This window comes from Ascaphus truei, chromosome 19, assembly GCF_040206685.1.
Source record: "Ascaphus truei isolate aAscTru1 chromosome 19, aAscTru1.hap1, whole genome shotgun sequence".
Classification (NCBI taxonomy): Eukaryota; Metazoa; Chordata; class Amphibia; order Anura; family Ascaphidae; genus Ascaphus; species Ascaphus truei.
In genome coordinates, this window is record NC_134501.1 from 9,484,979 (window position 1) to 9,506,314 (window position 21,336).

The following is a 21,336-nucleotide window of genomic DNA, read 5'->3' on the forward strand; positions in this document are numbered from 1 at the left end:
AGAGAGAGGGGCGAGAGAGAGGGGCGAGAGGGAGGCGGAGAGAGAAGGGCGAGAGAGAGGGGCGAGAGAGAGGGGCGAGAGAGAGGGGCGAGAGGGAGGCGAGAGAGAAGGGCGAGAGAGAGGGAGGCGAGAGAGAAGGGCGAGAGAGAGATCCGAGAGAGAGAAGGGCGAGAGAGAGGGGCGAGAGAGAGAGACGGGTGAGAGAGAGAGAGCCGAGAGGGGAGAGAGAGAGGGGAGAGAGAGAGCTGAGAGAGAGGGGCGAGAGAGAGAGCTGAGAGAGAGGGGCGAGAGAGAGTGAGGGGCAAGAGAGTGTGAGAGAGACGCAAGGAAGAGAGAGAGAGGCGAGAGAGAGAGAGAGGCGAGAGAGAGAGAGAGAGAGAGAGGGCAGGGGCGAGAGAGAGAGAGAGAGAAAGAGAGGGGCGAGAGAGAGAGAGGGGCAGGGGTGAGAGAGAGAGAGAGGGGCGAGAGAGAGAGAGAGAGAGAGGGGCAGGGGCGAGAGAGAGAGAGAGAGAGGGGCGAGAGAGAGAGGGCGAGAGACAGAGCGAGGGGCGAGAGAGAGAGAGGGGCGAGAGAGAAAGGGGCGAGAGAGAGAGAGAGAGAGAGGGGCGAGAGAGATGGGCGAGAGAGAGTGAGAGACAGGGGCAAGAGAGAGAGTGAGAGAGAGGGGCAAGAGAGAGTGAGAGAGAGAGAGAGGGCAAGAGAGAAGTGAGAGAGAGGGGCGTGAGAGCGTGAGAGAGGGCGAGGGAGAGAGAGAGGGGCGAGAGAGAGAGTGGCGAGAGAGAGAGAGTGGCGAGAGAGAGAGAGTGGCGAGAGAGAGAGAGTGGCGAGAGAGAGAGAGGGGCGAGAGAGAGAGAGGGGCGAGAGAGAGAGGGGCGAGAGAGAGAGGGGCGAGAAAGAGGGGCGAGAGAGAGAGAGAGGGGCGAGAGAGAGGGGCGAGAGAGAGAGGGGCGAGAGAGAGAGGGGCGAGAGAGAGAGGGGAGAGAGAGAGGGGAGAGAGAGAGGGGAGAGAGAGAGGGGAGAGAGAGAGAGAGAGGGGAGAGAGAGAGAGGGGAGAGAGAGAGGGGAGAGAGAGAGGGGAGAGAGAGAGGGGAGAGAGAGAGAGAGAGAGGGGCGAGAGAGAGAGAGAGAGAGAGAGGGGCGAGAGAGAGGGGCGAGAGAGAGTGCTACGCATCAGGCTACACATACACACAACCACTGCCGTATCACACCTACACATCCACCACATCTACATGTCGTCATCATCACACCTATGCACATATATATATATATATATATATATACACACACACACACACACACACACACAACCACCTCATCATCACACCTACGCACATATATATATATATATATATATACACACATACACACACACAACCACCTCATCATCACACCTACGCATATATATATATATGTGTATATGTGTGTAGGTGTGATGATGAGGTGGTTGTGTGTGTGTTTGTATATATATATATATATAGGTAACAGAGCAGATGGCACACAAATACAGATGAAGACAGGTGCTTAGTCCCATATGAATGAATATAATCAAAGGCTCCTTACCAGGCAGACCAGAGAATCCAGGGAATCCAAGAATTGTATTAGTGAAGCAGGCACAAAACACCAACGTTTCGGTCCTAAAAACAGGACCTTTATCAAGGGAGTGCTCCCTTGATAAAGGTCCTGTTTTTAGGACCGAAACGTTGATGTTTTGTGCCTGCTTCACTAATACAATTCTTTTTGCTAACAAGTGTGCTGTCTCTTCCTTGCTGTGCCTGCTTTGGATTCCCTGGATTCTCTGGTCTGCCTGGTAAGGAGCCTTTGATTATATATATATATATATATATATATATATATATATATATATATATATATATATATATATATATATATATATATATATACACACACACACACACACACAACCACCTCATCATCACACCTACACACATATACACACACACACACCCACATCACACCTACACACATCCGCCGCCACATCATCACATCTACACAACCCCTGCCGCATCATCACACCTACACGTCATCATCACACCTATGCACAACCGCTGCGTTATCACACACACATACAACAGTGGTTTTGTATCATCACACCTACAACCATACACATGTCATCATCACACACACACATACAGCATCACACTTACCCACCTACACACAACCTCACCATCAATCCCCCTACACACATCACCATCCCACCTACAGACACCCACCACTGCATCATCACACCCACACAACCTCAGCATCACTACACCTACACACCACCGTCGCATCACACATCACACACATCCTCAGAATTATCACACCTACACACAACCACAAACAACCTCTGAATCATCACACTTACACACAACCACCGCATCATTACAGCTACCTACCTTCACACAAACTCATCGTCATTACACTTTCACACATCACCATCACATCTACACACACCCTCAGCATCACACCTACACACAACCTCACCATCACACCTACACACAACTGCCACTGCATAATCACACCTACACACAAACTCAGCATTATCCCATCTACACACCACGGCACATTACACGTCACCCTCCACATCCTCAGAATCATCGCACAACTTCAGCATCATCGCACAACTTCAGCATCATCGCACAACTTCAGCATCATCGCACAACTTCAGCATCATCGCACAACTTCAGCATCATCGCACAACTTCAGCATCATCGCACAACTTCAGCATCATCGCACAACTTCAGCATCATCGCACAACTTCAGCATCATCGCACAACTTCAGCATCATGACACCTACAGCATCATCACACCGACACACATCACCATCACACAAGCTAATCATCATCACACATACACATATCACCATCACACCTACACACATCACCATCACACCTGCACACATCACCATCACACCTGCACACATCACCATCACACCTGCACACATCACCATCACACCTGCACACATCACCATCACACCTGCACACATCACCATCACACCTGCACACATCACCATCACACCTGCACACATCACCATCACACCTGCACACATCACCATCACACCTGCACACATCACCATCACACATCACCATCACACCTGCACACATCACCATCACACCAGCTCAGCATCATCACACCTGCACACATCACCATCACACCTGCACATATCACCATCACACCTGCACACACCACCATCACACCTGCACACACCACCATCACACCTGCACACATCACCATCACACCAACACACATCACCATCACACCAGCTCAGCATCATCACACTTGCACACATCACCATCACACCTGCACACATCACCATCAAACCTACACACATCACCATCACACCTGCACACATCACCATCACACCAGCTCAGCATCATCACACCTGCACACATCACCATCACACCTGCACACATCACCATCAAACCTGCACACATCACCATCACACCTGCACACATCACCATCACACCTGCACACATCACCATCACACCTACACACATCACCATCACACCTGCACACATCACCATCACACCTGCACACATCACCAGCACACCTGCACACATCACCATCACACCTGCACACATCACCATCACACATCACACCTGCACACATCACCATCACACCAGCTCAGCATCATCACACCTGCACACATCACCATCACACCTACGCACATCACCATCACACCTGCACACATCACCATAACACCAGCTCAGCATAATCACACATACACGCAAGCCAAAAACCTTGGCATCATCCCACTTCATCATTACACTTAGACATGCACCAACACACATACAACCTCTTAACTATCACACACACATACAATATTATCACACCTACACATACAACCTCTGCATTCACACGCACAGCCTTTTCATGCATGTATGTATGTATGTATTCCAGGTACACAGTGCATTACAGCAGTAACACACGGGACATAAGAGGAATAAGCGCTTCAACATAAAAGTAACATTAGGAAAGCAGTCCCTGCCCCGAAGAGCTTACAATCAAAGTATTTTCACAAGTACACACACATGCACGACCTCTGTATCCGCACGTACATGCACACCTTGGTGAGGTCCCCTGTCTGTGGCCTGGCCTGGTACAGGCTGTCTTTGTTCTTGAGATGCATTTACATTATCTGCTGTACATTGGTACTAATAACCCCTGCATGTGCTGGCAATGTCCAGCCTGCACAGCAGCGCCCTCTGCTGTTTAATCAGCCAAAGCATCTTCAACAAGAGTCAAAATAGATGCAGCCTCAGAAATACTTTGTATTCCAGCATCTGTAATGCACCCTCCCTCGCACCAAAAACCGTTACCACCTGCGCGTACATGTGCACTCGCGCACCCCCTGCACATACGTGTGCACTTGTACATCCCCGGCACATTTGTGCACACACACCCACACGCCAGTGTGCACTCTGACACACTTGTTTACATACAACCGTGTACACACGTGATGCATTTCGGGCTTGAGACACCCAGTCTCCATGGACCTCTGACTGCCTCTTCCCTCTCCCGCGTTTCGCTACCACGGCTGATTTACCATGTTTATTACAATGTGAAAGCTCTTCAAAGAAGGGGAAAGAAAATGTAATCAGGCCGAAGAGATAGAGCCCCAGTTTCCCCCATTGCCATCACGGCCCCATCTCCTATTCATTGCTTCCCAGTGTCATTATGACAGTGACACAAATCAATACAGACAGTGAAGGCAGCGGCTAACAGCCAGTGGCACAGACTCGCTCTCTGAGCTCTGATTTGCTAATAACGCATAATAGCAGCGATTCGCTCCTGTATTAAATCATACATTTCACACTGAGTTTATTAAGGCATTTTTAAAACTCCTCACCAAATTGGATTTGCTTGTTGGGCTCTAATTTCTACATCTGTCATTTAAAGTGAAACTTCTGTGTGAGCTGCAGGGAGGAGAAGGGGGCTGCATTGTGTGAGCTACAGGGGGGGCTGCATTGTGTGAGCTACAGGGGGGGCTGCATTGTGTGAGCTACAGGGGGGGCTGCATTGTGTGAGCTGCAGGGGGGGTGCTGCATTGTGTGAGCTACAGGGGGGCTGCATTGTGTGAGCTGCAGGGGGGGTGCATTGTGTGAGCTGCAGGGAGGAGCAGGGGGTGCTGCATTGTGTGAGCTGCAGGGGGGGTGCTGCATTGTGTGAGCTGCAGGGGGTGCTGCATTGTGTGAGCTGCAGGGGGTGCTGCATTGTGTGAGCTGCATGGGGGGCTGCATTGTGTGAGCTGCAGGGGGTGCTGCATTGTGTGAGCTGCAGGGGGGTGCTGCATTGTGTGAGCTGCAGGGGGGGTGCTGCCTTGTGTGAGCTGCAGGGGGGGTGCTGCCTTGTGTGAGCTGCAGGGGGTGCTGCATTGTGTGAGCTGCAGGGGGGGCGGCACTGTGTGAGCTGCAGGGGGTGCTGCATTGTGTGAGCTGCAGGGGGTGCTGCATTGTGTGAGCTGCAGGGGGGGTGCTGCATTGTGTGAGCTACAAGGGGGTGCATTGTGTGAGCTGCAGGGGGAGCTGCATTGTGTGAGCTGCAGGGGGGGCTGCATTGTGTGAGCTACAGGGGGGGCTGCATAGTGTGAGCTACAGGGGGGCTGCATTGTGTGAGCTACAGGGGGGCTGCATTGTGTGAGCTACAGGGGGGGCTGCATTGTGTGAGCTACAGGGGGGCTGCATTGTGTGAGCTGCAGGGAGGAGCAGGGGGTGCTGCATTGTGTGAGCTGCAGGGGGGGTGCTGCATTGTGTGAGCTGCAGGGGGTGCTGCATTGTGTGAGCTGCAGGGGGTGCTGCATTGTGTGAGCTGCATGGGGGGCTGCATTGTGTGAGCTGCAGGGGGTGCTGCATTGTGTGAGCTGCAGGGGGGTGCTGCATTGTGTGAGCTGCAGGGGGGGTGCTGCCTTGTGTGAGCTGCAGGGGGGGTGCTGCCTTGTGTGAGCTGCAGGGGGTGCTGCATTGTGTGAGCTGCAGGGGGGGCGGCACTGTGTGAGCTGCAGGGGGTGCTGCATTGTGTGAGCTGCAGGGGGTGCTGCATTGTGTGAGCTGCAGGGGGGGTGCTGCATTGTGTGAGCTACAAGGGGGTGCATTGTGTGAGCTGCAGGGGGAGCTGCATTGTGTGAGCTGCAGGGGGTGCTGCATTGTGTGAGCTGCAGGGGGGTGCTGCATTGTATGAGCTGCAGGGGGGGTGCTGCATTGTGTGAGCTGCAGGGGGGGTGCTGCATTGTGTGAGCTGCAGGGGGTGCAGCATTGTGTGAGCTGCAGGGGGTGCTGCATTGTGTGAGCTGCAGGGGGGTGCTGCATTGTGTGAGCTGCAGGGGGGGGTGCTGCATTGTGTGAGCTGCAGAGGGGTGCTGCATTGTGTGAGCTGCAGGGGGTGCTGCATTGTATGAGCTGCAGGGGGGGTGCTGCATTGTGTGAGCTGCAGGGGGGGTGCTGTATTGTGTGAGCTGCAGGGGGGTGCTGCATTGTGTGAGCTGCAGGGGGTGCTGCATTGTGTGAGCTGCAGGGGGGTGCTGCATTGTGTGAGCTGCAGGGGGGTGCTGCATTGTGTGAGCTGCAGGGGGGGTGCTGCATTGTGTGAGCTGCAGGGGGGGTGCTGTATTGTGTGAGCTGCAGGGGGTGCTGCATTGTGTGAGCTGCAGGGGGGTGCTGTATTGTGTGAGCTGCAGGGGGGTGCTGCATTGTGTGAGCTGCAGGGGGTGCTGCATTGTGTGAGCTGCAGGGGGGGTGCTGCATTGTGTGAGCTGCAGGGGGGTGCTGCATTGTGTGAGCTGCAGGGGGGGTGCTGCATTGTGTGAGCTGCAGGGGGGTGCTGCATTGTGTGAGCTGCAGGGGGGTGCTGTATTGTGTGAGCTGCAGGGGGGTGCTGCATTGTGTGAGCTGCAGGGGGGGTGCTGCATTGTGTGAGCTGCAGGGGGGGTGCTGCATTGTGTGAGCTGCAGGGGGGTGCTGCATTGTGTGAGCTGCAGGGGGGTGCTGCATTGTATGAGCTGCAGGGGGGGTGCTGCATTGTGTGAGCTGCAGGGGGGGTGCTGTATTGTGTGAGCTGCAGGGGGGGTGCTGCATTGTGTGAGCTGCAGGGGGTGCTGCATTGTGTGAGCTGCAGGGGGGGTGCTGCATTGTGTGAGCTGCAGGGGGGGTGCTGCATTGTGTGAGCTGCAGGGGGGGTGCTGCATTGTGTGAGCTGCAGGGGGGTGCTGTATTGTGTGAGCTGCAGGGGGGGTGCTGCATTGTGTGAGCTGCAGGGGGGGTGCTGTATTGTGTGAGCTGCAGGGGGGTGCTGCATTGTATGAGCTGCAGGGGGGGTGCTGCATTGTGTGAGCTGCAGGGGGGGTGCTGTATTGTGTGAGCTGCAGGGGGTGCTGCATTGTGTGAGCTGCAGGGGGGGTGCTGCATTGTGTGAGCTGCAGGGGGGGTGCTGCATTGTGTGAGCTGCAGGGGGGTGCTGCATTGTGTGAGCTGCAGGGGGGTGCTGTATTGTGTGAGCTGCAGGGGGGGGTGCTGCATTGTGTGAGCTGCAGGGGGGGTGCTGCATTGTGTGAGCTGCAGGGGGGGTGCTGCATTGTGTGAGCTGCAGGGGGTGCTGCATTGTGTGAGCTGCAGGGGGGTGCTGCATTGTGTGAGCTGCAGGGGTGCTGCTGCATTGTGTGAGCTGCAGGGGGGGTGCTGCATTGTGTGAGCTGCAGGGGGGGTGCTGCATTGTGTGAGCTGCAGGGGGGGTGCTGCATTGTGTGAGCTGCAGGGGGGGGTGCTGCATTGTGTGAGCTGCAGGGGGGGTGCTGCATTGTGTGAGCTGCAGGGGGGTGCTGCATTGTGTGAGCACGTTTATACAATATCTACATTTCCAGGGTGCACTAATCAAGGCGGCATTATATAGTTGCATAGTTGATGAGGTTAAAAAAACAATATGTCAATCGAGTTAAATTTATGACTGATACGTATCCTATAGTCTCGATGCCCGGGTTTGTCCTGCACTGCCCCCCCCCCCCCCCCCCCCCCGATCAGTGTCGGTGCCTGGGTTTGTCCTGCACTGCCCCCCCTCCCCCCCCCCGGGTCAGTGTCAGTGCCTGGGTTTGTCCTGCACTGCCCCCCCCCCCCCCGGTTAGTGTCAGTGCCTGGGTTTGTCCTGCACTGCCTCCCCCCCCCGGTCAGTGTCGGTGCCTGGGTTTGTCCTGCACTGCCACCCCCAGGTCAGTGTCGGTGCCTGGGTTTGTCCTGCACTGCCCCCCCCCCACCCCCCGTCAGTGTCGGTGCCTGGGTTTGTCCTGCACTGCCCCCCCCCCACCCGGTCAGTGTCAGTGCCTGGGTTTGTCCTGCACTGCCCCCCCCGGTCAGTGTCAGTGCCTGGGTTTGTCCTGCACTGCCCCCCCCCCCGTCAGTGTCGGTGTCTGGGTTTGTCCTGCACTGCCCCCCCCCCCCCCAGGTCAGTGTCGGTGCCTGGGTTTGTCCTGCACTGCCACCCCCCCCCCCCCCAGGTCAGTGTTGGTGCCTGGCTTTGTGTTCTCACCGTTTCTGACCTTACGGCAGCATTAGCAGTCATTGTGGTTCATTGATTGGACTAACCACATTGTAATAGCTTGAAGCAGCTTAGGGAACGAAGAGCCAAAAGAGACTAAATCAGGCTCTGGATGGAAGAGGAAGGGGCAAGGTGTATGTCTTTATTTATACATACACATATACAATGTGTGTGTGTTTGACGCACATACGTGTGTGTGTGTACATAAATATGCATGTGTGCGAGTATATATGTATGTTGTATATATGTATATGTACACACACACACACAGACACACACAGCAGTGTTTCTATCTCACAGAATAATATGCTTTTGTGCTCTTTGCCCTCTTCCCCGTGCCCAGAGATTGGAAACCCCTAATCTCCCATCCCCCTGTGATTGGTGTGCAGAGCAGCGAGGGGAGCCGCCACAGAACAGGAGCAATAAAAAAGTCATTACATAAAAATGCTAAAGATATTACATCTGGTATTCCACTTGGCCTACTGGGCATCAGAGCTCCACATCCTGCCACTACTGCCGCTCACAGCGACAGGGCCAGTGGAAGAGCTAGCAGAGGGGGGCAGAGGAATCCTTATTAATCTGATGCATGAGAAATAGCAGCCGTCATTACAGGGACAGGAAGATACTCACGGATATTTCTGCCTGCAGACGCCTTGCGTTCAGCGGAGAGCTCGGCTCAAGCTCACACTCCGTTACCCTGGAAACTGACTCCTGCAAAATAAAGATCATCAAAGTGGATGTGATTATCTGATGCTGAATCCCAGTCTTATATCACCAATTTCATTTTCAGCCCAAATTGCATTCAGGGGCCTCGGCCTTCCACACAAAGAGCTTAGAGGGGCGCGCGCACAAACACACACAAATCTGACATGTACGCGCACGTCCACACACGGATATGACATGTACGTACACACACAGGCGCAAACCCGACATGTGCACACAGACAGACACACAGTTCTGACACGTACGCGTACACAGATCCAACACACACCTTACACGTGCGCACACACACATGCACACCCGACATGTGCACCCAGATAAACACGGTTCTGACACGTACGCGTACACACAGATTCAACACACACACCTGACACGTGCGCACAGACACATGCACGCACACAGATGACGTGCGTGCATGTGCACACAGATCTGACACGTACGCGTACACACAGATCCGACACACATACACACAGACACCTGACATGCGCGCACACAACGTGCGTGCATGTGCACACAGACAGACACACGGACATGTCACATACGAATATACACAGATCCGACACAGTTGACATGTGTGAGGTGCACGCACACACAATGTGCGCACACATACACACACACACACCTGACGTGTGCTCGCACACGCACACACACAGAAGACGTGCGCGCGCACACACGCAACTGACATGCGTGTGCACACACGCAGTTCTGACACACCGTGTTAAAAATATCTCCCAGCACTCGCCAGCAGAGGGTGCTCCAGCCCCACAGGGGAGGCAGACACACGACAGGGTCATACATGGGACGCCCAGGGACACAGAAGGCATCTGCCACCGCAGCAGAGCACACCGCACTCACAGCATCGGGAGCCCTGGCTCTCAGCAGAGGGGTGTGAGCCGCTTCAATCACAATATTCACACATCACAACCTGGTGCAGGTTTTATATATTGATTTTTTATCTTTACCATATATGTATTCACTATTGTGTTATAATTGATCACTCGATTCACTTTATATTTGCACTCATATTTGTGGCACTTGCACAATTAAATTATCCATTTATTCAGCCAGACAAGAGCGCCCGATTACATATTTAAAATCTCAGCAGCCCCTGTTTGCATGAGACAGCTGCTTAGAGCTTGTTTATTCATTGTAAGAAATTACTTACTTGTAATAGTGACACAAATTCTACCCCTTGTTCATCAACTCCCCTAAAATACCCCCATGTACCAGTGTCACCCTGCCGTCCCAATCCCCCCATGTACCAGTGTCACCCTGCCGTCCCAATCCCCCCATGTACCAGTGTCACCCTGCCGTCCCAATCCCCCCATGTACCAGTGTCACCCTGCCGTCCCAATCCCCCCATGTACCAGTGTCACCCTGCCGTCCCAATCCCCCCATGTCCCAGTGTCACCCTGCCGCCCCAATACTCCCATGTACCAGTGTCACCCTGCCGTCCCAATACCCCCATGTACCAGTGTCACCCTGCTGTCCCAATCCCCCCATGTACCAGTGTCACCCTGCCGTCCCAATCCCCCCATGTACCAGTGTCACCCTGCCGCCCCAATACTCCCATGTACCAGTGTCACCCTGCCGTCCCAATACCCCCATGTACCAGTGTCACCCTGCCGTCCCAATCCCCCCCATGTACCAGTGTCACCCTGCCGTCCCAATACCCCCATGTACCAGTGTCACCCTGCCGTCCCAATCCCCCCATGTCCCAGTGTCACCCTGCCGTCCCAATCCCCCCATGTACCAGTGTCACCCTGCCGTCCCAATCCCCCCATGTACCAGTGTCACCCTGCCGCCCCAATACTCCCATGTACCAGTGTCACCCTGCCGTCCCAATACCCCCATGTACCAGTGTCACCCTGCTGTCCCAATCCCCCCCATGTACCAGTGTCACCCTGCCGTCCCAATCCCCCCATGTACCAGTGTCACCCTGCCGTCCCAATCCCCCCATGTTCCAGTGTCACCCTGCTGTCCCAATACCCCCATGTCCCAGTGTCACCCTGCCGTCCCAATCCCCCCATGTCCCAGTGTCACCCTGCCGTCCCAATCCCCCCATGTACCAGTGTCACCCTGCCGTCCCAATCCCCCCATGTACCAGTGTCACCCTGCCGCCCCAATACTCCCATGTACCAGTGTCACCCTGCCGTCCCAATACCCCCATGTACCAGTGTCACCCTGCTGTCCCAATCCCCCCATGTACCAGTGTCACCCTGCCGTCCCAATACCCCCATGTCCCAGTGTCACCCTGCCGTCCCAATAACCCCATGTCCCAGTGTCACCCTGCCGTCCCAATCCCCCCATGTCCCAGTGTCACCCTGCCGTCCCAATCCCCCCATGTTCCAGTGTCACCCTGCCGTCCCAATACCCCCATGTACCAGTGTCACCCTGCTGTCCCAATCCCCCCATGTACCAGTGTCACCCTGCCGTCCCAATCCCCCCATGTACCAGTGTCACCCTGCTGTCCCAATCCCCCCATGTACCAGTGTCACCCTGCCGTCCCAATCCCCCCATGTACCAGTGTCACCCAGCCGTCCCAATCCCCCCATGTACCAGTGTCACCCTGCCGTCCCAATAACCCCATGTACCAGTGTCACCCTGCCGTCCCAATCCCCCCATGTCCCAGTGTCACCCTGCCGTCCCAATCCCCCCATGTCCCAGTGCCACCCTGCTGTCCCAATCCCCCCATGTCCCAGTGTCACCCTGCCATCCCAATCCCCCCATGTTCCAGTGTCACCCTGCCGTCCCAATCCCCCCATGTTCCAGTGTCACCCTGCTGTCCCAATCCCCCCATGTACCAGTGTCACCCTGCCGTACCAATCCCCCCATGTACCAGTGTCACCCTGCCGTCCCAATACCCCCATGTACCAGTGTCACCCTGCTGTCCCAATCCCCCCATGTCCCAGTGTCACCCTGCCGTCCCAATACCCCCATGTACCAGTGTCACCCTGCCGTCCCAATCCCCCCATGTACCAGTGTCACCCTGCCGTCCCAATACCCCCATGTACCAGTGTCACCCTGCTGTCCCAATCCCCCCATGTACCAGTGTCACCCTGCCGCCCCAATACTCCCATGTACCAGTGTCACCCTGCTGTCCCACATCCCCCCATGTCCCAGTGTCACCCTGCCGCCCCAATACTCCCATGTACCAGTGTCACCCTGCCGTCCCAATACCCCCATGTACCAGTGTCACCCTGCCGTCCCAATCCCCCCATGTACCAGTGTCACCCTGCCGTCCCAATCCCCCCATGTACCAGTGTCACCCTGCTGTCCCAATCCCCCCATGTCCCAGTGTCACCCTGCCGTCCCAATACCCCCATGTACCAGTGTCACCCTGCCGTCCCAATCCCCCCATGTCCCAGTGTCACCCTGCTGTCCCAATCCCCCCATGTCCCAGTGTCACCCTGCCGTCCCAATCCCCCCATGTACCAGTGTCACCCTGCTGTCCCAATCCCCCCATGTCCCAGTGTCACCCTGCCGTCCCAATCCCCCCATGTACCAGTGTCACCCTGCCGTCCCAATCCCCCCATGTACCAGTGTCACCCTGCCGTCCCAATCCCCCCATGTACCAGTGTCACCCTGCCGTCCCAATCCCCCCATGTACCAGTGTCACCCTGCCGTCCCAATCCCCCCATGTTCCAGTGTCACCCTGCCGTCCCAATCCCCCCATGTCCCAGTGTCACCCTGCCGTCCCAATCCCCCCATGTACCAGTGTCACCCTGCCGTCCCAATCCCCCCATGTACCAGTGTCACCCTGCCGTCCCAATCCCCCCATGTACCAGTGTCACCCTGCCGTCCCAATCCCCCCATGTTCCAGTGTCACCCTGCCGTCCCAATAACCCCATGTACCAGTGTCACCCTGCCGTCCCAATAACCCCATGTACCAGTGTCACCCTGCCGTCCCAATAACCCCATGTACCAGTGTCACCCTACCGTCCCAATACCCCCATGTACCAGTGTCACCCTGCCGTCCCAATACCCCCATGTCCCAGTGTCACCCTGCTGTCCCAATCCCCCCCAAGTCCCAGTGTCACCCTGCCGTCCCAATCCCCCCATGTACCAGTGTCACCCTGCCGTCCCAATACCCCCATGTACCAGTGTCACCCTGCCGTCCCAATACCCCCATGTACCAGTGTCACCCTGCTGTCCCAATCCCCCCATGTACCAGTGTCACCCTGCCGTCCCAATCCCCCCCATGTTCCAGTGTCACCCTGCCGTCCCAATCCCCCCATGTCCCAGTGTCACCCTGCTGTCCCAATCCCCCCATGTACCAGTGTCACCCAGCCGTCCCAATCCCTCCCAAGTCCCAGTGTCACCCTGCCGTCCCAATACCCCCATGTACCAGTGTCACCCTGCTGTCCCAATCCCCCCATGTACCAGTGTCACCCTGCCGTCCCAATCCCCCCATGTCCCAGTGTCACCCTGCTGTCCCAATCCCCCCATGTACCAGTGTCACCCTGCCGTCCCAATCCCCCCATGTACCAGTGTCACCCTGCCGTCCCAATAACCCCATGTACCAGTGTCACCCTGCCGTCCCAATCCCCCCATGTACCAGTGTCACCCTGCCATCCCAATCCCCCCCAAGTCCCAGTGTCACCCTGCCGTCCCAATACCCCCATGTCCCAGTGTCACCCTGCTGTCCCAATCCCCCCATGTCCCAGTGTCACCCTGCCGTCCCAATCCCCCCATGTACCAGTGTCACCCTGCTGTCCCAATACCCCCATGTACCAGTGTCACCCTGCCGTCCCAATCCCCCCATGTCCCAGTGTCACCCTGCCGTCCCAATACCCCCATGTACCAGTGTCACCCTGCTGTCCCAATCCCCCCATGTACCAGTGTCACCCTGCCGTCCCAATACCCCCATGTACCAGTGTCACCCTGCTGTCCCAATCCCCCCATGTTCCAGTGTCACCCTGCTGTCCCAATCCCCCCATGTCCCAGTGTCACCCTGCCGTCCCAATACCCCCATGTACCAGTGTCACCCTGCCGTCCCAATCCCCCCATGTACCAGTGTCACCCTGCCGTCCCAATACCCCCATGTACCAGTGTCACCCTGCTGTCCCAATCCCCCCATGTACCAGTGTCACCCTGCCGCCCCAATACTCCCATGTACCAGTGTCACCCTACCGTCCCAATCCCCCCATGTCCCAGTGTCACCCTGCCGTCCCAATAACCCCATGTACCAGTGTCACCCTGCCGTCCCAATCCCCCCATGTCCCAGTGTCACCCTGCCGTCCCAATAACCCCATGTACCAGTGTCACCCTGCCGTCCCAATAACCCCATGTACCAGTGTCACCCTGCCGTCCCAATCCCCCCATGTACCAGTGTCACCCTGCCGTCCCAATCCCCCCATGTCCCAGTGTCACCCAGCCGTCCCAATACCCCCATGTTCCAGTGTCACCCTGCCGTCCCAATCCCCCCATGTCCCAGTGTCACCCTGCCGTCCCAATATCCCCATGTACCAGTGTCACCCTGCCGTCCCAATCCCCCCATGTACCAGTGTCACCCAGCCGTCCCAATACCCCCATGTTCCAGTGTCACCCTGCCGTCCCAATCCCCCCATGTCCCAGTGTCACCCAGCCGTCCCAATACCCCCGTGTTCCAGTGTCACCCTGCCGTCCCAATACCCCCATGTACCAGTGTCACCCTGCCGTCCCAATCCCCCCATGTACCAGTGTCACCCTGCCGTCCCAATACCCCCATGTACCAGTGTCACCCTGCCGTCCCAATCCCCCCATGTCCCAGTGTCACCCTGCCGTCCCAATACCCCCATGTCCCAGTGTCACCCTGCCATCCCAATACCCCCATGTTCCAGTGTCACCCAGCCGTCCCAATCCCCCCATGTCCCAGTGTCACCCAGCCGTCCCAATCCCCCCATGTCCCAGTGTCACCCAGCCGTCCCAATACCCCCATGTACCAGTGTCACCCTGCCGTCCCAATACCCCCATGTTCCAGTGTCACCCTGCCGTCCCAATCCCCCCATGTCCCAGTGTCACCCTGCCGTCCCAATACCCCCATGTTCCAGTGTCACCCTGCCGTCCCAATACCCCCATGTTCCAGTGTCACCCTGCCGTCCCAATACCCCCATGTACCAGTGTCACCCTGCCGTCCCAATACCCCCATGTTCCAGTGTCACCCTGCCGTCCCAATACCCCCATGTTCCAGTGTCACCCTGCCGTCCCAATACCCCCATGTTCCAGTGTCACCCTGCCGTCCCAATACCCCCATGTACCAGTGTCACCCTGCCATCCCAATACCCCCATGTTCCAGTGTCACCCTGCCGTCCCAATCCCCCCATGTCCCAGTGTCACCCTGCCGTCCCAATCCCCCCATGTCCCAGTGTCACCCTGCCGTCCCAATAACCCCAAGTCCCAGTGTCACCCTGCCGTCCCAATCCCCCCATGTACCAGTGTCACCCTGCCGTACCAATCCCCCCATGTACCAGTGTCACCCTGCCGTCCCAATAACCCCATGTACCAGTGTCACCCTGCCGTCCCAATACCCCCATGTCCCAGTGTCACCCTGCCGTCCCAATAACCCCATGTACCAGTGTCACCCTGCTGTCCCAATACCCCCATGTCCCAGTGTCACCCTGCCGTCCCAATAACCCCATGTACCAGTGTCACCCTACCGTCCCAATACCCCCATGTACCAGTGTCACCCTGCCGTCCCAATACCCCCATGTCCCAGTGTCACCCTGCTGTCCCAATCCCCCCCAAGTCCCAGTGTCACCCTGCCGTCCCAATCCCCCCATGTACCAGTGTCACCCTGCCGTCCCAATCCCCCCATGTCCCAGTGTCACCCTGCCGTCCCAATACCCCCATGTACCAGTGTCACCCTGCTGTCCCAATCCCCCCATGTACCAGTGTCACCCTGCTGTCCCAATCCCCCCATGTACCAGTGTCACCCTGCTGTCCCAATCCCCCCATGTACCAGTGTCACCCTGCTGTCCCAATCCCCCCATGTACCAGTGTCACCCTGCTGTCCCAATCCCCCCATGTACCAGTGTCACCCTGCCGTCCCAATCCCCCCATGTACCAGTGTCACCCTGCTGTCCCAATCCCCCCCAAGTCCCAGTGTCACCCTGCTGTCCCAATCCCCCCCAAGTCCCAGTGTCACCCTGCCGTCCCAATCCCCCCATGTACCAGTGTCACCCTGCCGTCCCAATCCCCCCATGTCCCAGTGTCACCCTGCCGTCCCAATACCCCCATGTACCAGTGTCACCCTGCTGTCCCAATCCCCCCATGTACCAGTGTCACCCTGCTGTCCCAATCCCCCCATGTACCAGTGTCACCCTGCTGTCCCAATCCCCCCCAAGTCCCAGTGTCACCCTGCTGTCCCAATCCCCCCATGTCCCAGTGTCACCCTGCCGTCCCAATACCCCCATGTACCAGTGTCGCCCAGCCGTCCCAATCCCCCCATGTCCCAGTGTCACCCTGCTGTCCCAATACCCCCATGTACCAGTGTCACCCTGCCGTCCCAATACCCCCATGTACCAGTGTCACCCTGCTGTCCCAATCCCCCCATGTACCAGTGTCACCCTGCCGTCCCAATACCCCCATGTACCAGTGTCACCCTGCTGTCCCACATCCCCCCATGTCCCAGTGTCACCCTGCTGTCCCAATCCCCCCCCCATGTCCCAGTGTCACCCTGCTGTCCCAATCCCCCCATGTTCCAGTGTCACCCTGCCGTCCCAATCCCCCCATGTTCCAGTGTCACCCAGCCGTCCCAATCCCCCCATGTTCCAGTGTCACCCTGCCGTCCCAATCCCCCCATGTTCCAGTGTCACCCTGCCGTCCCAATCCCCCCATGTCCCAGTGCCACCCTGCTGTCCCAATCCCCCCATGTTCCAGTGTCACCCTGCCATCCCCCCTATGTTACAGTGTCATCCTGCCGTCCCAATCACCCCATGTCCCAGTGTCACCCTGCTGTCCCCCCATGTTAGTGTCACCCTGCTGTCCCCCCGTTAGTGTCACCCTGCTGTCCCCCTATATTAGTGTCACCCTGCAGACCCCCCCATGTGTCACCCTGCTGCCCCCCCTGTTAGTGTCACCCTGCCGCCCCCCCTGTTAGTGTCACCCTGCCGCCCCCCCCCTATGTTAGTGTCACCCTGCTGCCCCCCCACCCATGCTCGTTTCATACTGCTGTCTCTACAGACAAATTGAAGAAAACATGATGATTTAACCCTGTGGATTTAATGATGCCAAAAAGTATGAAATTATAATCACCCCACCCCCCCCTCAGAAATAAATGTTTAGATTGCGATACAAACACTGCTCTGTAGAAAGCCCAGACAGGAAGGTCCAGGGACATTGTGCTCGGGTACAAGACCAGTGTGTGAATCCCCACACTATGGATGTTCTCAGGGCTGTGATATAGTGACAGTGCAGCCCGTTAGGAATTAAAATGACATCGAGCACAACATCTGCTCTGACCCCGCTTTGCCAGCCCTCCCCGCTTCTTGCCTGTGGATTTATCTGGTTTGGAATAAAATGCAAAGCTGCCTTCAGAACAGGTTTTCGTTGCACGAATGTGCGCGGCGTGGCCTATTTCTACCGCTATCTGATGACAACACACAAACCAAGAGCAGACGCGACCTCCCTGCACAGCACGCCTGTATTCAGCAACTACCCAACACGCAACAGAGCATCGGCAGTGTGAAAGTCTGCAAATCGCCCGTGTACAAAAGTGGTAGGTGCATGGAACCCTCTCTCAGCAGAGGGGCACCGGACATGGAATTAAACAGGTGTTAGACGCTGCTGTATATCACACAACGGATCCCACCTACAATGTAGTGTCAATTTAAAGACTCAATCTAATCCAGTGTCCTGCATCATCCTCCACATCAGAACACTTCAGCCGATTTGGGTTTCTAACTAACCTGACTCAGTTTAAGGAGACTCTCGGAGAGGAGTGGGAGCGCACACTTAACATCGTCTGGGTATAGCTGGACCTGGTGCTGTGCCCAGAGAGGTCTGGGTTGGTTGCTGGTTGTATTACCGCCTTGAATCACCCAGCATCGCCGCAGCTCTCGTTCTATGAACCCAGCATCAGAACAAAAGGAAATTCCAACCTCCCACCAGGTGTATGAACATACTATACTATATAATGAACACGAGCCTCTCTTTACACTTCCAGACTCCTTCAAACCTCCATAAAAGTTTGTTATACTTTGGAGCAACCCCCAAGCACACAGATGCCATGCTGGGCTTGTGCTGCCCTTGAATCCCCTCCAGTTTCCCTATAGTACGGCGTGCCTGAGATTTGGAGGATATGGGGGGCAGTAGAGCATGGATAGTTATATATGTGGTAAGGACAGAGATGTCCGGCGAGGGAGCTGCACAGGTTCAATATGGATCAATAAATGGGTCCCCGGAGCATCACAACACAGTTGAGAAAGAGAAGACTAACCGTGTAATTATCCAGCTCTTAACCATGTGTTTCATGCACAATGAAGATAGGTGTCCCCTGGAAGAAGCCATGGTCATGTAGGACAGGTTTTAGGAACAACCAATAGGTCACCCAGCAGACGTGTGCATACTTATCCTTTATGTGAATGAGCGATTAGCTTGTTATCCCTAAAACAAGACCTGGCTTGGGTGTCACAAGGGGAGGTTTGAGAAACACGGATGTAGGATACACATCTGTACCTGGATTACAAGAGAGCCCTTGTACAGCCACTGCCATGGAAAGAACAGCTCGCTTCCTGCATATCACCAGCCAAGAGGGCTCACACTGATATACACGAGTGATCACAAGCATCTTCCAATGCTGCCAAACGGAGACTGACGCCCTGGGGTTTGGTCAGCACTGGGAATACCTCCCAGGCAGTGAAACATATACAGTACGGTCATATTACAGCAAGGTGCAGAGTCAGAGCTAATCCTCGTTCTGTAGCCCAGGCTGATCAGGGCAGCCATGTTTAAATAACCTCCCAAATCTATAAGAGCTGGTTACGGGGGTGGCCACACACCCTCGTCACGTACTGTATATACATCCTAGTTTAGCAGGGGTGGCCAACTCCAATCCTCAACGGCCACCAATAGGTCAGGTTTTAAGGATATCCCTGATTCAGCACAGGTGGCTCAATCAGTGGCTCAGTCTTTGGGATATCCCAAATACCTGGTCTGTTGGTGGACTTTGAGGACTGGAGTTGGCCACCTCTGTGGTAGAGCGACAATGGAAAAAATAAGAGTATCTCCTACGGTGTCGGAACTGAAGGCAGTGTGTGTGGGTGTGTGGGTGTGTCTCTGTGTGTGTGTGTGTGTGTGTGTGTGTGTGTGTGTGTGTGTGTGTGTGTGTGTGTGTGTGTGTGTGTGTGTGTGTGTGTGTGTGTGTGTGTCTGTGTGTCTGTGTGTGTGTGTCTCTGTGTGTCTGTGTGTGTGTGTGTGTGTGTGTGTGTGTCTGTGTGTGTGTCTGTGTGTGTGTGTCTGTGTCTGTGTCTGTGTCTGTGTCTGTGTCTGTGTGTTAACAGGATCCTGAAAATGAAATCAATTATAAAAAAGGTGCTCAATTTATTAAAGTACGAAATGGAGAAAAATAAATAGGGGATTTACTATCTCTAGAAACCTAATCACACCGGAAACTCCTGTGGGGTCAGATAGAAACGATTAGCTTGTTAAAAGCATAGATTTCCTATTTAATAAGCAAAAATGATTAGAAATACTACAGGAGAACCTGATATTTTCAGTGTTTCTATAGAAGACCACAAATTGCATTCATCATTAGTGTCGAGATTGATTAACCATTCGATTTATAGATATTAATGTTTATAACGCATGCTTCACTTGACGAAACTTGAAGAGAAATTGTTTCAATTAACTTTCATGGATCAGAAGTCCTACGGGCAAGGTATTTGTAGGTATTTGTAGGTATTTGTAGGTATGTATAGGTATGTGTAGGTATTTGTAGGTATTTGGAGGTATTTGTAGACAAAAAGAGACCAACAATTCCCTCTAGAAATGCTGGCTCTCTCCAGCAAGGTTACAGAAACATGGAGACAGACCGAGCAGAGACTGTGGTAACCCTCCCACACAGGAGTATTTTCCAGGGAGACACACAGAGCGCCGGTCCCGTTACACATCTCATTCACTGCTATCCAGAGAAATCATGCCACGGTTAAACGCTACTTTTATATTTTGGAGAAATAGACGTTGCGCCATTTTGTGGTTTACGGTTTCCTCACTGTAACTGCTTAGGAGCCACGCGAGAGTCACTCTGCCGTTATCCGTGGGACTCGTTATGTGCACATGTAGGCAGTTTGCTGCCAGATCCCAAATTATGAAACAGACAAAAAATAGGGAGTTTAGACCGGACAATGAGAAATTCATAAGAGGAGGATTCTGTAATCTTTGCAGATCAGGGAGTCCAACAACACCCCAGCAACACCCGAGCACCTCCAACAACACCCGAGCACCTCCAACAACACCCGAGCATCTCCAACAGCCCCCCAGCAACACCCGCGCACCTCCAACAGCCCTCCAGCAATACCCGAGCACCTCCAACAACACCCGAGCACCTCCAACAGCCCCCCAGCAACACCCGCGCACCTCCAACAGCCCCCCAGCAATACCCGAGCACCTCCAACAACACCCGAGCACCTCCAACAGCCCCCCAGCAACACCCGAGCACCTCCAACAACACCCGAGCACCTCCAACAGCCCCCCAGCAATACCCGAGCACCTCCAACAACACCCGAGCACCTCCAACAGCCCCCCAGCAATACCAGAGCAACTCCAACGACACCCCAGCAATACCCGAGCACCACCCACGACACCCCAGCACCTCTAACAACACCCCAGCAATACCCGAGCACCTCCAACGACACCCCAGCACCTCCAACAACACCCCAGCAATATCCGAGCACCTCCAACGACACCCCAGCAATACCCAAGCACCTCCAACGACACCCCAGCAATACCCGAGCACCTCCAACGACACCCCAGCAATACCCGAGCACCTCCAACGACACCCCAGCAATACCTGAGCACCTCCGACACCCCAGCAATACCTGAGCAACTCCAACGACACCCCGGCAACTCCAACGACACCTCAGCACCTCCGACACCCCAGCACCTCCAACAACACCC

The 21,336-nt window shown here is 55.4% G+C and overlaps 1 protein-coding gene across 1 annotated transcript in view; it reads right to left on the reverse strand.

Annotated features, from left to right (window-relative positions):
- Positions 1 to 21,336, reverse strand: part of LOC142470270 (uncharacterized) — an 89,067-nt gene that overhangs the window by 51,122 nt on the left and 16,609 nt on the right. Inside the window, exon 3 of the mRNA XM_075577211.1 lies at positions 9,151 to 9,231. Coding sequence (XP_075433326.1) covers positions 9,151 to 9,231 — 81 coding nt within the window. The remainder of the gene's footprint in view (positions 1 to 9,150; positions 9,232 to 21,336) is intronic.